The following is a 15,181-nucleotide window of genomic DNA, read 5'->3' as shown; positions in this document are numbered from 1 at the left end:
ATGGGTATATTAACCTTTCCATAAGAATTACATGTGTGTGTAATGGGCTTCTTACCTTTCTGGTATCACTACTCTGTTTCCCCTTATTCAGCCAATGGTGGGTAGTTTCTCCCTGACAAATGGGCAATTTGGGGTTTAGCTCTCTGGCCAAACCTCAATAAGAGTTCTCTCCCTTTGGGGGCAACCAAACATTTAAAAACAACATGGTCCTAAACGGCCATCCATGGGCTAAATAGTTTATTCACCTCCTCAGGCTGCAGTTTTCTGTTTATCTTCTTGTCAAGCTAAAATGCAATAATTTGCCTTCTCCAGGCTCAATCAAGAGTCCTTCCTCCACAGGCATCAGCTCTGGTGTTCCAATTGATAGGGGACTTCCTCCCACTTTGTTGGAAGCTCCAACTTAGTACTTTTTAAAGAGTGGTACCAACACTGAGCCTCCAGCCTACACCAATTCTGTATTGTCCTAGAGTTTTTTCCTTCTTTTCGCTTTCGTTCAGGCCTTGAACCAATTACCTCTTTCCAGAGCATCTATCTGTTCATTGGCCCCTCCTTGGCTCACTGCTTCCATACCTTTCTTAGTGAAAACCCTTCTCCATATCTCACCACTTACTCCCTTGTTGGTGTGTTCCTTTCTGAGCCAGCTTTTTATATAGTTCTGGCATTTCTGTCACATGGTTCCCTTCTGGTGACATGATCTGTCTGGGAATCATAACCATCCTAAGTCCCTGGCCATAAAGGGCGTAGGACCAGATTTTTAAAGGTATTCAGGCATTGCTGCACTTAGGAGCCTAAATCCCATTGACTGTTTAATCTATTTTAAGGTTTTATACTGGTGCCCATCTGTATTGTCAACTTGAGTGCCTCTAACATAAAATCAATAGCAAAGTCTTCAGTGCACCTTGTAGAGTCTCTGGGTCTCCTCCCTGTGGGATATGTTCTGTTTATGTCCCAGTAAGAAGCAGGCTGGTGTTGCCAGCTTTGAAAGGCGTTAGCCCCCTTTGCTACAATCTGGAAAGTAGCCAAGGTTAAATGTTAATCAAATCCACAAATTTTTCCCCCTAAATTACATTGCTTGCGATTTCATGTCACAGTATTACGAAACTGACAATACCAGGGCCACATTCTATAAGTCCTCCTTCAATTTATACTCAAGCAAAACTTCCATTGATTTCAGAGTTTTGCCTGTGTAAAATCTTCAGGATTTGACCTGCTTGTACTTAGATAAAAGTGGCTGACAGACTCAACCTTCTGACCTGATATTATATTGATACAGACTTTAAAGGTTCTATGAGTCTGTTTAAAAAAAAACAAAACAAAAAAACAAACAACCCATAGAAGTCAATAGTACGGCTCCCATTAGCTTCAGTGGACTCTGGATCAGACCTTATGGGCTAGATTCACAAAGGTACTTGGGCATCTAGAGAGGCAGATAGTCACTTAAGCCCAACATTTCGGCTCCACTGACATGTGCAAAATCACGTCTCAGCTGCCACCTAACCCTGTGGGTGATTAAATTCCCATCAGTACCAAAATTCTCTGCATGGGCCTGCTCAAAGCCACCTAAGTTCTGATGCTGCCCAACAGCTAATGAGCTGCTTGAATCCCACTCAAACCGAAGCCCCAGCAGGATTCTCAAACAAGGTGTTTCCCTGCCTACCTCTCCAATGCGGCCCAATCCTGTAGGTGTGCTCAGAGTGCACCTCTAGGGTCAGGCCCACTCAAAAGACAGCAAGGGGCAAGCAGGTTGGAAATTTTTCAGGGGTGTGGGTGTTCCAAATTCAGATCCCTGCTCTGTTAGATTTGGAGCTGGGATTTGAACCCTGTTTTCTACATGCCAGGTAAATCTCAACCACCAGGTTATAAGGGATTCTGGGATGGGTCTTTCTCAATCTCTTATTTGGAGCTGTTTCATTTTTGTATAAATAAATATTACCGGAGCAGGGACTTTAACCTAACTCTCCCACATCCTAGGCAAGTGCCCTAATCACCAGGCTGTAGAGTTACTCTTTTTTGCTCTCTGCCAAATGAATATTTAAATATTTATACCAAATGGACTACCTCTCGCAGGAGAGATAGAGAGAGGTCCACCCCAGAATGCCCAAGAGCCTAGTGATTGGGCCACTTACCTGGGCCCTAAGTCCCCACCCCTTTTCTCTGCATTTCTCTCCCCGCTTGCTTTAGGTGGCTCCCCACTCAAAGTGCTGGATTCTGAGAATCTTTCTTTGGCATTGAACTCTTTCTTTCCATGTACTGTATGAGAAGCTGGGGCACCTAACTTGGGGCTGAGAATTCCAAATAGTGAGGCATTATAATGTTTAAGAACCTTGGTGAATCTAGCCCCGGGTCCTTACAAGAAATATTTTTCTCCTTATGAAAAAAACTAGGGGCGAAAACTTTTAAAAACTGAGCATTTGAATTTCAGAGATGCTGAGCGTCCAAGTGAAATCAATGAAAGCTGGTGGGAGGGCTTCACATCTATGAAAATACATTTTAATCCTAACTTTGGGTATCCCAGATTGAAAATGTTGGTCATGGTGTCCTGGGGATTGAAAGTATTGGTGCAGAAGAACATTCATTTTGTAAATGCTGATGTTCTCAATGTGCTTTTCCAGGTCTGAATCCATTTGAGGAAGAAGACAATGTGAATGCAAAATTTGTAGAAGAAACAGCACTGAAACACACCATGATGCTTTTAGGCCTGTAGTACTGCTAAAATATATTGGGTTAATTCAAAAAACATGTCAGTCTTGCTACATATATCAACATTTCAACAAGCATATTTGCAACTAAAATTCCAGGGTTTAATACTTCTCAAAAATTGTTAATATTTAGAAAACAAATGTCCTATGAAACGATCCCAGTTTTCAGTTGCAACCATTAACTAGTAAAAAGCTGCCCAAAATAATATATGCTCCACTCTGCTCATGCATGTATTGAGCAGGGACTAGACTGAAATTGCAGACTTGCTAGTAAATACAAGGAAGATGAAGGATTGGAGCTGGGGGAAAAATGTATCTGATATAGACCTGGCTCTCCAGCTAAATATGTTTTTATTATTCAATTTTAAACTGTGGAATGGCTTAACAGGAGTAGGTGTAGAAAGTTTCAGAATATGGTGGGAAAAGTTTCTTCAGAATTTTATTTTTATTCTAATACCAGACTTACAGCAAGACATTCTTAAAAAAGAACAGTCCAATTACATTGTGAAATAATGAGAAATTGGCAGTTGTTATTGCACTGATGTATAAAGGATTTCTTTGAGATTGCATAGTATAGGCTGGAGGCAACAAATGCGGAGTAACTCTTTGTATATAATGTATTAATAAAGGTGTATAAATTCCTCATATAGGCAGTACATCTCTTAACAGTACTGCCCCCATGTCTTTGGAGTTGGGTTTTAATATATTTGCTCTCTCTGTAATGTGTATAAGAACTTTTCCTGATGTTTATAATGTACTGTACAATACAGCAGAATAAGAAAGCTTCTTTGGAAGCTTATCTTTACAGTGACTTTGATGAATTGTATTTAATTCTGCCCTTATGACTTTTAATGTTTTTAGATCAAGTGTTAGATTTTTAAAAAATTGCTACAGATTTTTTCCTTCAGTTCCCAGCTATATTTATACAGAACTGACCTAACCCATTTATTTTTTTAGCTGTGAGCTTTAACAGCAATAAAAAAGGAGTGCTTTGTTACCAAACAGGGAAAATTTGTGAACTTCAAACATGCTGAAATAGCATGGAACAGATGTACTTCCATTTAGGTAAGAAAATGTGCCAAAGTTTCAGAAGTAGTAAACTAGAATGAATTTGATGTTACTTTTTTTCTTTTTAATTCCGGTATGTTCCTCAAGCTCTCTGTATAACTACCTCTGTTATCTTTTCTCAGCATAGTTTCAAATAGGGGAGTATGTTCCCAAACTTGTGTACCTATTTCGTAGTGTTGAATGAGAGAGATTCAGCTCCCAGAAAGAGGGCCCTTTTTTCACTTTACTTCTTAGTATGTAAGATCATTCACTCTTTCTTCTCCTCTTGCTCCTTCTCAATAATGGGACTTGTTCCCTCTACTATGGTTGCCATCAGTGATAAAGGAGGATTAGCTTTCTCACTGGTCTGTAGTGAGAGAAAGGGCATTTTTTGATTTAAACAGACACGCTTGGCAATTATCTTCAGTCCAAACTGCTCCCCATATTGATTTATTTGTATAATGAATAAGGACATAGTTCAATTATGTTCATATTAAAAAGAAAAGCTACAAAATGTTCTCTTGTTAAATGCTTATAAAGTACAAACAGGTACAATAAACAAGTTAAAAACCAATTTTGATTGTTGTTCACTCCTCTTAACATTTCAAAATACTGCTATGTATTGCATACTGAACCCCTATTAGCAAGGATAAAGTGCTGCAGGGACTATTTGGCTATACTGTCTACTTCAAAAATATTTTGTTTACAGTGTGAATATTTTGGCAAACTGCTAGCAAACATTTAAAAACATTTACAATATTAAGAGCTGTTGGCTTTGCGTATTCAATTGCTACTACTGGACTTATGGTTTAGGTAGAACAGGATCACTTGTTCAGATTTCAATTGGCTTAACAATAGGTTTTCTTATGTGTCTCATATTTGAACCAGGTTCAGTTGGTTTGAAAGGAGCCAAAGCACCATAGGGACGTGGCAAAGGGAGAACATTTTCATCATCTGGGATGTATGCATTGGGGCGCTGCTCCGCTGTTGTATAGACACTATTTGGCGATGCATACTCTTCCTCTTCTGCAGTACGCTGTGAAGAAACACATTTTTAATCGGATACAACACTGACAGTCTGTTTTGCAATTCATGGTGAAGACAGTACTTAGAACTCCATTTACCACTTCTCAGCTATAGGGCAAAGCACTTTACAAAGAACACTACTGTACTAATATCCCCATTTTTACAAATGAGGAAACTGAGGTACAAAATACTGAAGTGACTGTCATAACATAGGGGAAACTGTTAATTCCAAAGCAGTTTTGTTGGGGAAGCCTTCCTTGGCCTCAAGGCAGTACTTTCTTTAAATGAGTGCACTGGGCACTCCTCGATGCTCAGGCAGCTTTTGCCAGAGAGAGGTGGAAAGACCATGGCCTGCCTTCATCCAGCCCTTGCAGAGGCTAGTGCTGTCAGGAGTGCTGTTAATGCACCCTACTGAAATTATACTTTTCCCCTGCCTCGTGAGCCTGAGGTTGAGGGAACCTCATACAAATAGGACATCTTTTTATAATATTGCCCCTACTTAGTGTGAACTCTCCCCCTACAGATCATTGGTTGCCCCAATTGGTTTTAAGGAGGCAAGCTGCCCATTAAGGAACTTGCAGCGTTTTCCCATATGCTCTTCCTGCTCACTGCCATCTAGCAATCTAATCTCCCTTTGTCGCTGCCAGTCTAGCATCTACAAGCGCCTAAGAGCAAAGGTGGGGTTAGTTTCTTCCTTTGCACTCGCATCCTGAAACTGAACCCTCAGTATATTATCTGAAAAGATCAGTGCTCCTCTATCTTGCCACTATCCAAACGATTAAAATGTTTAAACTGATATGTAAAGCTTCCTTTTAGCACTAGACACCAGCTGACCAATTGGTGAATTTTCATTATATACAGTATGCAGGACTTCTGTTGTGACTCTCCACAAAGCAGCTTGGCAATAAGCTCTTCCACAAGGTCAAGCTCTTCCTAGGTCAGTCTTGCCCTATTCTTCAAGAAAACTCCCCGCCACCAAACTGGGGGGGATGGGAGATGGCCAATAAGAAGCCACACAGCAAAGCCCTTAAAAAAAGTAAATAAACTGGAACAATGTGAATGAATCTCAAATTGTACCATATGACAAAAACCTACCTTCTCTCTAGCTTCAGCTGCAGCCTTATGAATCTCCTCATTGCGCAACACCTTCATCCACTCAATCTCTGTTTCTTTAGGAGGAGGGAGACCTTTTTCTATCCTTGATGAGACAGTCAGCAAAAATTGTTCTTTATCCCTCATTTCCTGTTGCAGTTTAATGGTAATTGCTTGCTTCATGGATAACTCTGCAATGAGAGCCATCATCTTTTTGGTTTTATCTTTTATTTTCTGCTGTAGTTCATTCATCTGGAATCAATAACATTATACTTTAACCAGTTCTTCTCTTTACTTAAGAATCAATCTTGCTTTCAGGATCTGTATTTTCAGAGAATTAATGGAAAACTTTTTCATCAAACTGGCAGATAATAGGAAAGACAGAAAATCTATATGACTTTCTGGATGATATAGTGCTTTTATTTGTACAATACATATTAATCATTTTTAAAAGCCAGTAAAGTAAGATAAATATAATATATATGAGCTAATGCACATATTGTTTGTCTCTTTCTTTTTCTGTTGAATTGGAAAGGAAAACTATCTCCCTTAACCCTATTAGTTATCACTTTCAATGTTAGTACTGCTAAGCCATACTGTTATTTTGGCCTAGTCTTTAAAAAAAATTAGTGTTCACATTTGTGTGTGCACAAATAACTTGCCACTTATTTGTGAATTTACATACACTGTTCAGTTACACATGCATTTAAAAGCCTAATTTATTTGTTGTTTGCACATTTGAAAATACAATGTACAGAAGTGTGGGGCAGAAAAATTATTGGAAAAATTTTCACATAAGGTACCCGTGAAATCCCCACCCAGCTGATGAGCCAAGAAAATAATGTATAATTTTTGTGAAACTGTCATTGTCCCAAGGGACCATAAAATAGAGGCTGGGGGGTTCGGTACTGGATGGAGGAAAAATTCACCTTAACTGTCTATTTTTTAAAGCATGGTTCTACATTTAAAAATAAATGTCACATTCCTAGTCACCCAGTCTGCTTCTTGTGTACATTCAGAGCCATACCAGCTCACTTTCAGTAAAAACAGTGAGTACAATGTTTTCACTCCTGTTGGCACGGCAGAACCAACCCAGCTGTTAAAAAGGCAGGCCAGGGATGAAATCCTGGCCCCACTGAAGTCAATAGCAAAACTCTTTAACTTCATAGTGCAGAATTTCATCCTGCAAGCTGTTCCATATTGTGCACAGTGAACAGCATTGTACACCAAATTGTATTCACTTATGCCTGCATGAGCCCAGTAAAGGCAACGGGAGGTATAATATCAAGGCAATGGGGTTGTACAAAGGTAATCTTTCTGCAAGTCAGCTAGGCTCTTACTGGTGATGATGCACAAGAACGAACCCCAGCTTGACTCCCAGCATATATGATAGTTAGAAACAGCATCTTTAAGTGTTTAAGTGACCATTGTTATGGAGAATTATTGAAAGAGGAAAAGAATCAATGCCATTTTTATCCACAATATCCTTTTCTACAGTCACTCCTAATACTAGAACCACACTTTAAACAAACATAGGTTAGCAGCAGCCATGTTAAATTTCCCTGTAGAAAACAACTTAAACATGTTTGTTGCTGTAATGGTCTGTTCTTATTTATCTGGATCTGTTCAAACTCCAACCCTAATACCTGGAAAGAAAACAAGGCTGAGCCAGATTTTCTTCATTCACTTCAGTTTTCTTCTGTCTTTGGTTGTCTCTTTTCACCTCACTTGTTATCAGTGTCTCTGTTCTGACATTGCTTTTTCTTTAACAAACCTCTTAAGTTGGGTTTTTCTTTTCTGAGAGCCTCCTTTATCTTTTCAAAATATTAGCTCTATGAGGCAGGCAGAAATAAATGTGATAGACATAAGGAAAAATGATTGTTTTGAGAATTTTCTTTAACGCAAGGATGTGTGGTTATCTCAGCCTAAAGTGTGTAAGAAAAACCTGCCTGCTGGCTCAATGTATCTCCTTTCAGATTGCAGGAGTATGGAGCCTGTCTGTGTTTTTCCTATTATTGAGCAGGTCCACATAGTTGTTGGAAACTATTGGTTGGAGGATTCATTCAAAAAGGAGACTACCTTCACCATTTTGCTTAGCTATTAAGCACCCGACCTCAGAAATAAGAAATATGGATACATACTGGATGCCTGGAAACAAAGAGTTTGATCTGATACTTACCCGTTTTGCTAATATCAGCGTGTCTTTCTTCCCATTCTCTGTCTTGGTACAAAGTCTATCTGTTAGCCGTGAAACTTGCTCATAAATAAAGTCCTTCTCCAACAATTTCTCCTCCTTTTGTACCAGCTGTATTTCTAACTGTAATGAGAACAAACCCATACACAACCGTGAATGAGTAGGAGTAAGATCTGCTCACAATCACTTTGCAATAGATACATTTTTACAGACTTGACAGCTTTTTCAGATTGTGTAAATAAATAACAGCATAAATAACCACTTCAAAATGAATCCTTTCCTGAATGACCAAGACTACAACTCTAACACTAACTCCAAGTCTCAGTACAGAGCTTATTTAGTTTCTGTATTACTGCTTTAATTTAAAACAAAAGGAACTTTCTGGCTCTTCATGGTTGTAGAGAGAAACCTGAAAAATGTAAGTCCTAAAGTCTCAAAAACCAGAAAGCAAATAAAAAGAATGCAAAATATACATTTGTATAAAAAAGTCTTATGCTTTTTAAGCTATTTTTTTTTTAATTGGCAACCTGACTTTGGATTTAGGTTGGTTTTGGGGTTGACAATACTGGGCACCTGTGGGCTCACATTAATGCTGCTGTGGTCTGCCCTGATTGCTCCTATGCAGAGCTGCTCCTCACAGCTTTCATGGACAGCTGTGTGCTGTGCTGCAGTGCCCACAAGCCTAGCTCAAAGATTTTTTTAACTCTCCATGTAGAAGTTTAATAAAAAAGAAAAGACTGTTTACATTTTTCTAGGGCAGTGGTTCTCAATTTGTTTACCATTGTGGGCTGCATATGCAGCTCTCTGTTATATGTGCGCTGCATCCATACAGTATATATATGATCTGTATGGCCCTGATGATGTCACATGGGTTGAGAACCACAGTTCTAGGGTAATCCAGCCATCTATTGTGATAAATTCTGTTGTCAGACATGCTGTGTTACCTCTTCAATCTTTTTGAACAGTTCAGGTAGTGAGGGGTCCTTTCCTTCCAGGGTTCGCTTTCTGTTCTTCCCCTCAGGATCAGAAAAGTGTTTCTCCAGACTTTTAATTCTGTCCTTGCACTGAGAATACTACCAAACAAGAAAACATAACTGTCAGGTTTGTGGTGGTTTTAAACAACCAGTTTGGTGAGTAAACAAAAAAGTCATTGTTACATGATAAATGAAGTAGCCAATCACAGATGAGAAATTAAATGGTCTTATCTCATGAATTATACTGCTGTCCTTAAAAAAACAACAACGAGGAGTCCTTGGGGCACCTTAGAGACTAATAAATGTATTTGGGCATAAGCTTTCGTGGGCTAGAACCCACTTCATCAGATGCATACATGTATTTAGACCTGCTCCTGTATCTTCCACTCCATACATCTGATGAAGTGGGTTCTAGTCCACGAAAGCTTATGCCCAAATACATTTATTAGTCTCTAAGGTGCCCCAAGGACTCCTCGTTTTTGCTGATACAGACTAACACAGCTACCGCTCTGAAACCAGTCACTGATGTCCTTAGTGATGCTTTGGTCCAATTTTGGCTGATTTATACACTAAGAACCCTACTGAAGTTAATGAGGGGGTATAGGATAGATTGGTAGGGCAGAATTAGCCTTATTTGTGTTTTTATCACAGGCCCCCCAACAGCTATTCACGTTTCAAACCCATCTTCAAACACTTGTTCAGCCGAGGCCTTCCTCACACACAGCAAAGTGACCTGGGCTTCTTCTCTTGGTAAATCATGCCTCTGGAATGTCAGCGTGCATGACGCCAGCCCTTTGAGCGACGAGACGCTCCCGCACTTCTGGTGTACTCAGTGGGAGGTTTGGAAAAAAGCTGCCTCCTTTGGCACCAAGTCCAGCTAGCTGGGGGGTTGGCGGAAAGGAGAGTTTTCCTGCTTGGAGTGGCTGGGGGAATCCATAACCGATCCCTTGAGAACACAGAGGATGGAATGAGGGCAGAAGGGGAGGCTGCTGTGGGATTACTAGAGTGAGAATTTTCTTTAGGTGAGGACACCATGGCTCTCAGGCAAACCCTGGATAGATGGAAACTCTCTTCTCTTCACCAGAAAGTGGCGGTTTCATTTCCCTCTTTATCCCCAGACCATTTTTTGAATCATGCAAATACACCGTATTTTCAGTGCCTTGGTCACTCTGTACCCAGCAGATGAGGACTAGCTCAACAGCCCTGTGTCTGAGATGAACTACCTTGTTCTCCATTGCCTGTCCCAGGAGTGGGAATAGGGACTAGTCATAGACCATACGAAATACAACAAAGGAAGTATATGTGCAACTGCTGAGGCCAACGATTCACAGCCACATTGCTGAGACCAGCCCTCCTCTTCTGGCCCCTGCTGCCTGTTATCTTTGTACTGGCACCTATATTACTCAGAGCAGAGAGGGAAAATGCCTCAGAGTCTGTACTTGTGGAAACCCAGTAACAGAACTTACCCAGAAAGGAAAGAGGCAAAAAAAAAAGTTCAATAGCGGAAATAAAAATGAGACACCGACGCTAGTGATGTTGCTATTAACGCTTACAAGTTGTACAGCAGTTCACATCTTCAGCTCCTTGAACATCATTAGGCTCCTGTCCAAGAGGCACAACACAGACTCCAACATCTCATTTCTTCGGCATAGCTTTCCCGCTCAATAAGTTACACACACACACAAAGAAACAAAACCCTGTAAACTCACCAAGCTATTGCTCCTAAAGGCTGGACAGAGCCACTGTGAGCTCAGTTTTTGAATACTGGAAGGCATTCAGATCCAATGGTAATGGGAGGAAATAAAAGTAGCTAGCTGAAACACAGGTCAGGACAAGTGACACAGGCAAGGGCTGTGTGGGTGTTATCAAGGGACACAAGACAGCGACAAAGGACAAAGAGGGGCCCCGGCAGCAGGGCCATATGATTAGGGAACAGGAGTAAAGTCCAGCAGAAGGTAGAGTTCAGTGTCGGGGAAAAGCTGAAAGAAGTAGGAAGGGACCTGGCACTGGTTTCCGTGGGAGCACAGATGGGCGCTGAGGAGACTGCCAAGAGAGATTTCTCTGGGCTTATGAGAGGAGGATGCTGGGGAGAACACGTCCCTCATACAAATTCAGAGACAATAGGCAGATGGTGATCTGCCAATTTTTGTGTACATTTTGTGTACACTTCAGGTTAACTTTTCCATCTGACATGCACATGTACATGGTGGTGGGGGCTCCTGATGAGCGTTTAAAAACAGCCGATCACAGACAAAAAAAGATAGGTGATTAATTTTTGTAAATCTCATGATTTTTAAGCCAATCTCTTGATTCTTTTTAGTCTACCTCCTGATGTTTGAACTTGCAGGATTGGCAATACAGTGTTAGTCCATTTTTGCAACATGACATATTTGGTATATCTATAGTAATCTATCATGGGTTAATCTGTTGGGATATTAATCTTTCAGCACTAACGTAAACATGATGCAAATAATTAGGTCTAAAGACAATCCGTATATTCTCAGGTGAAAAATTACGAGGGAGATAGTTGTCTTGGGCTCTTGCAGCCACAATGATTTACCATAAATGAAGAAATATTTAGGCCTAACCACAGGAATAGGTTCACCGGAGGTTCAGTGCTGGCCATGTGTTTTTTGATGTGTAGAAATGCAAACACAGATCTGTGAGAGCTGATAGATGTGCTGCTATGATAATGATACCAAGTATCAGAGAGGTAGCCATGTTAGTCTGTATCCACAAAAACAACGAGGCATCCAGCGGCACCTTAAAGACTAACACGTTTATTTAGCCATAAGCTTTCGTGATGCATAAATGTGTTAGTTTTAAGGTGCCGCTGGATGCCTCGTTGGTTTTTTGCTATGATAATGGAAAGTCACCAGAACATTCAGTTTAAGCACTTTTTTCTTGCGAAAAAGCAGCAGCCATCTCTTCCTGTTCTAAGAAGTAGCAGCACAGAAAAGAACCTTAAAAACTTTTAAAAAAGGGAACTAGCCATTATACAAACAAGTCACAATGTAAGATTGCTGTCCCTTTATTTGTCCAATCATGTTTTGGTTGCAAACATGCATCATTTGGGTTGGACCACAGGGGGATTGAGAAATACTTTTGATGCTAGTTAACTAGAAACATGAGCACAACAATACACTGAGTTTTGCAAAAAAGAAGAATTTAAAAACAAGTCTATGATAAATAACAGGATGTAGCTACAGTTCCAGTTGTATTTCACATCTGAGTCTCAGTCATGTAAACCTACTCATCTGCACAATCCATATTGATGAGACTAGTCATAGAATCATAGAATATCAGGGTTGGAAGGGACCCCAGAAGGTCATCTAGTCCAACCCCCTGCTCGAAGCAGGACCAATTCCCAGTTAAATCATCCCAGCCAGGGCTTTGTCAAGCCTGACCTTAAAAACCTCTAAGGAAGGAGATTCTACCACCTCCCTAGGTAACGCATTCCAGTGTTTCACCACCCTCTTAGTGAAAAAGTTTTTCCTAATATCCAATCTAAACCTCCCCCACTGCAACTTGAGACCATTACTCCTCGTTCTGTCATCTGCTACCATTGAGAACAGTCTAGAGCCATCCTCTTTGGAACCCCCTTTCAGGTAGTTGAAAGCAGCTATCAAATCCCCCCTCATTCTTCTCTTCTGCAGGCTAAACAATCCCAGCTCCCTCAGCCTCTCCTCATAACTCATGTGTTCCAGTCCCCTAATCATTTTTGTTGCCCTTCGCTGGACTCTCTCCAATTTATCCACATCCTTCTTGTAGTGTGGGGCCCAAAACTGGACACAGTACTCCAGATGAGGCCTCACCAATGTCGAATAGAGGGGAACGATCACGTCCCTCGATCTGCTCGCTATGCCCCTACTTATACATCCCAAAATGCCATTGGCCTTCTTGGCAACAAGGGCACACTGCTGACTCATATCCAGCTTCTCGTCCACTGTCACCCCTAGGTCCTTTTCCGCAGAACTGCTGCCTAGTCATGTGAGTAGAGACCGCTCACTCAAGAGTTTGCAGGAGTGGGTCTCTACTCTATAAATGATGTTTTTGTCAGAGGATACACCTACCAACTCAGACCAGACACATTTATAAAGTTTCACACTAAACTTAAATATAGACTTACGGGTGTTTCTGAAGTGCAAACATCCCAGATTCTTAAGTATGCATTTAAATGTAATGAGAAAAAGGTTTTATAATGTATTCAAAATAAAAATAATAAGCAGCTTAAATAGTATCAATGCAAAGTTTTCATTTTCACAGGTAAAAGAGAATACATATAGCTTTATATGAAGGTACTCAACCCAAGGGTACAAAAAATAAATGGCATGCATGTAAATAACCATGCTAATGTATTTGTATAACTGTTTGACTATAATCTTCTTTCTTTATTTTCTTCACTCACTTGCCTTATACGTCAGTGTCAGCTGTGGGTAAAACTGTTTCTTGTTTCATAGATTTTACATTTTAAGACCAGAAAGTACCATTCTGATGATCTGTTCTGGCCTCCTGCATAAAACAAGCCATAAATTTTTCACCCCGTCATGACACTGGATAAATTCTGAGGTTAATGCCTTTACCTCTCACAGGTTAGTCCCATTTTGCTGGCTTAGGAGTGAAGCTGTCTCCTTAAGCACTAAGTGGCTCAGCAGGTCTGCACTTTGGACCAATTACCATTTAATGGCAAATATTTCTCATTGATGCATGAAGACAGATTAGTGCTCATGGCTCATTTCAGTCTGCAGAACCAGTCCCTGGATATGCAATTCCAATTAAAGGTTGTATGGTATTTATACCTGGGGGCACTCTGGGGCCTAGTGGCACCCCCCACACACACACACAGTCTGGCACCTGAGGTGACTGCCTCAGTTTGCCTCATGGTAAGGCCAGCCCTGACTAGATGCCTAACACTGATAGTAACTAAAGCATCTAATCCTAATGATTATTATTTGATATTTAGCATGCTACTAGTTTCTGATCTCTATTGCTAGTAGCTTATCTGGCATTAGACGTTAGAATCTACCACACTCTAATGCTAGAGATGCATGTGGAGAGAGTGGCAAGGGTGAGAAGGAGAGGAAGAAAAGTGGTGGGTGTAAGAGGGGATGGCAGTCAAGGCTGGAAGAATAGTAAAGAGTTGGAATGCAAAGTGGGTAGCAAAGGTTGAGAAGTATAAAGAAGGGAAAAGAGGAAGTAGAAAAGAGGAAGAAAAGATCACAGGCAACAGAAGAAAGAAAAAACAGAGAAAAGAACACAGAAAAGAGATACTTATTATTATTATTTGTATTATAGAAGCATTTAGCCCCCACCAGAAATCAGGGTCTCATTGTGCTTGTAAGAGATACAGCCTATCCCGAAAAACTTATAGTTTAAACAGACAAGACAGACAAAGGGTGGGAGAAAGGACATGTTGCTATTTCTATCTTACAAATAGGACACTGAAGCACAGAGAGATTAAGGCCAAGATCTTCAATGGTATTTAGGCTCCTAACTTCCATTGAAATAAATAAAGTTAGGAGCTTAAATACCTTTGAGGATCTGGGCCTAAGTGACTTGTCCAAAGTCACATAGGAAGTCTGTGGCAGAGCCAGCAATTGAACCCAGAGCTCCTAAAGCCTAGTCCAGTACATTACCTATAAAACCATTTTTCCTAGAGACAAGGGGCTGGCTCAGGGACTGAATTAGGTTTGGTGTCACTGATTGGATTCAAAACTGAATCAATATTAAGGGTCAGATTTGGATCCACTGCATTGGGTCAATATCTTATGCAAATGACTGTTCTTGAAAGACACTTGGTACATCTGAACTGGAACCAGATACTAGAACACTTATGAGTTTGAACCCAACCAGGGACCAAAGCCCCAGGAACAGATTCACATCAAGTCCAGAGTTTCAAATTCAGCAATCCACCCCAAAATTCTGAGTTTGGATTCCAGATTATAGTTTTCATCCATATCTAGGAGATACAACAAAACAAACAGAATGTGTCTCACCAGAGACAGTGCCTATTGTCAATCTCAGATGAGGAGTGTTGACTCCGAAAGAGCTAACTGGGATGTCAGAAAGTGGCAGAAGTAATGAGAGAGTTGGATCAACTGGCCTACAGTAAGAACAATATGAGGGCATGACCTCTTGCTTTTAAAATT

The 15,181-nt window shown here is 40.5% G+C and overlaps 2 protein-coding genes across 6 annotated transcripts in view; one reads left to right on the top strand and one right to left on the bottom strand.

Annotated features, from left to right (window-relative positions):
• The window catches only part of GSAP (gamma-secretase activating protein), a 64,839-nt gene extending 60,519 nt beyond the window's left edge, over positions 1-4,320 (top strand). The window contains exon 31 of the mRNA XM_084642068.1: positions 2,613-4,320. Coding sequence (XP_084498194.1) covers positions 2,613-2,704 — 92 coding nt within the window. The 3' untranslated portion in view covers positions 2,705-4,320. The remainder of the gene's footprint in view (positions 1-2,612) is intronic.
• CCDC146 (coiled-coil domain containing 146) overlaps positions 3,125-15,181 on the bottom strand; it is a 124,685-nt gene continuing 112,628 nt past the window's right edge. For 3 of the 5 annotated variants that reach the window (XM_084642027.1, XM_084642029.1, XM_084642028.1), the window contains exons 16-19: positions 9,003-9,131; positions 8,044-8,181; positions 5,868-6,116; positions 3,125-4,782 (exon numbers count right to left, since the gene is read on the bottom strand). In XM_084642027.1, coding sequence (XP_084498153.1) covers positions 4,579-4,782; positions 5,868-6,116; positions 8,044-8,181; positions 9,003-9,131 — 720 coding nt within the window. In that variant the 3' untranslated portion in view covers positions 3,125-4,578. Of the gene's footprint in view, positions 4,783-5,867; positions 6,186-8,043; positions 8,182-9,002; positions 9,132-15,181 lie in introns of those variants that run through there. The other 2 variants (XM_084642031.1, XM_084642030.1) reach the window with 2 other exon arrangements.

The sequence above is a fragment of the Lepidochelys olivacea genome (genome assembly GCF_965140295.1).
Source record: "Lepidochelys olivacea isolate rLepOli2 genome assembly, chromosome: 1".
Classification (NCBI taxonomy): Eukaryota; Metazoa; Chordata; order Testudines; family Cheloniidae; genus Lepidochelys; species Lepidochelys olivacea.
The sequence above is the reverse complement of the archived record's forward strand: the minus strand, read 5'-3'. Positions and strand labels throughout refer to the sequence as shown.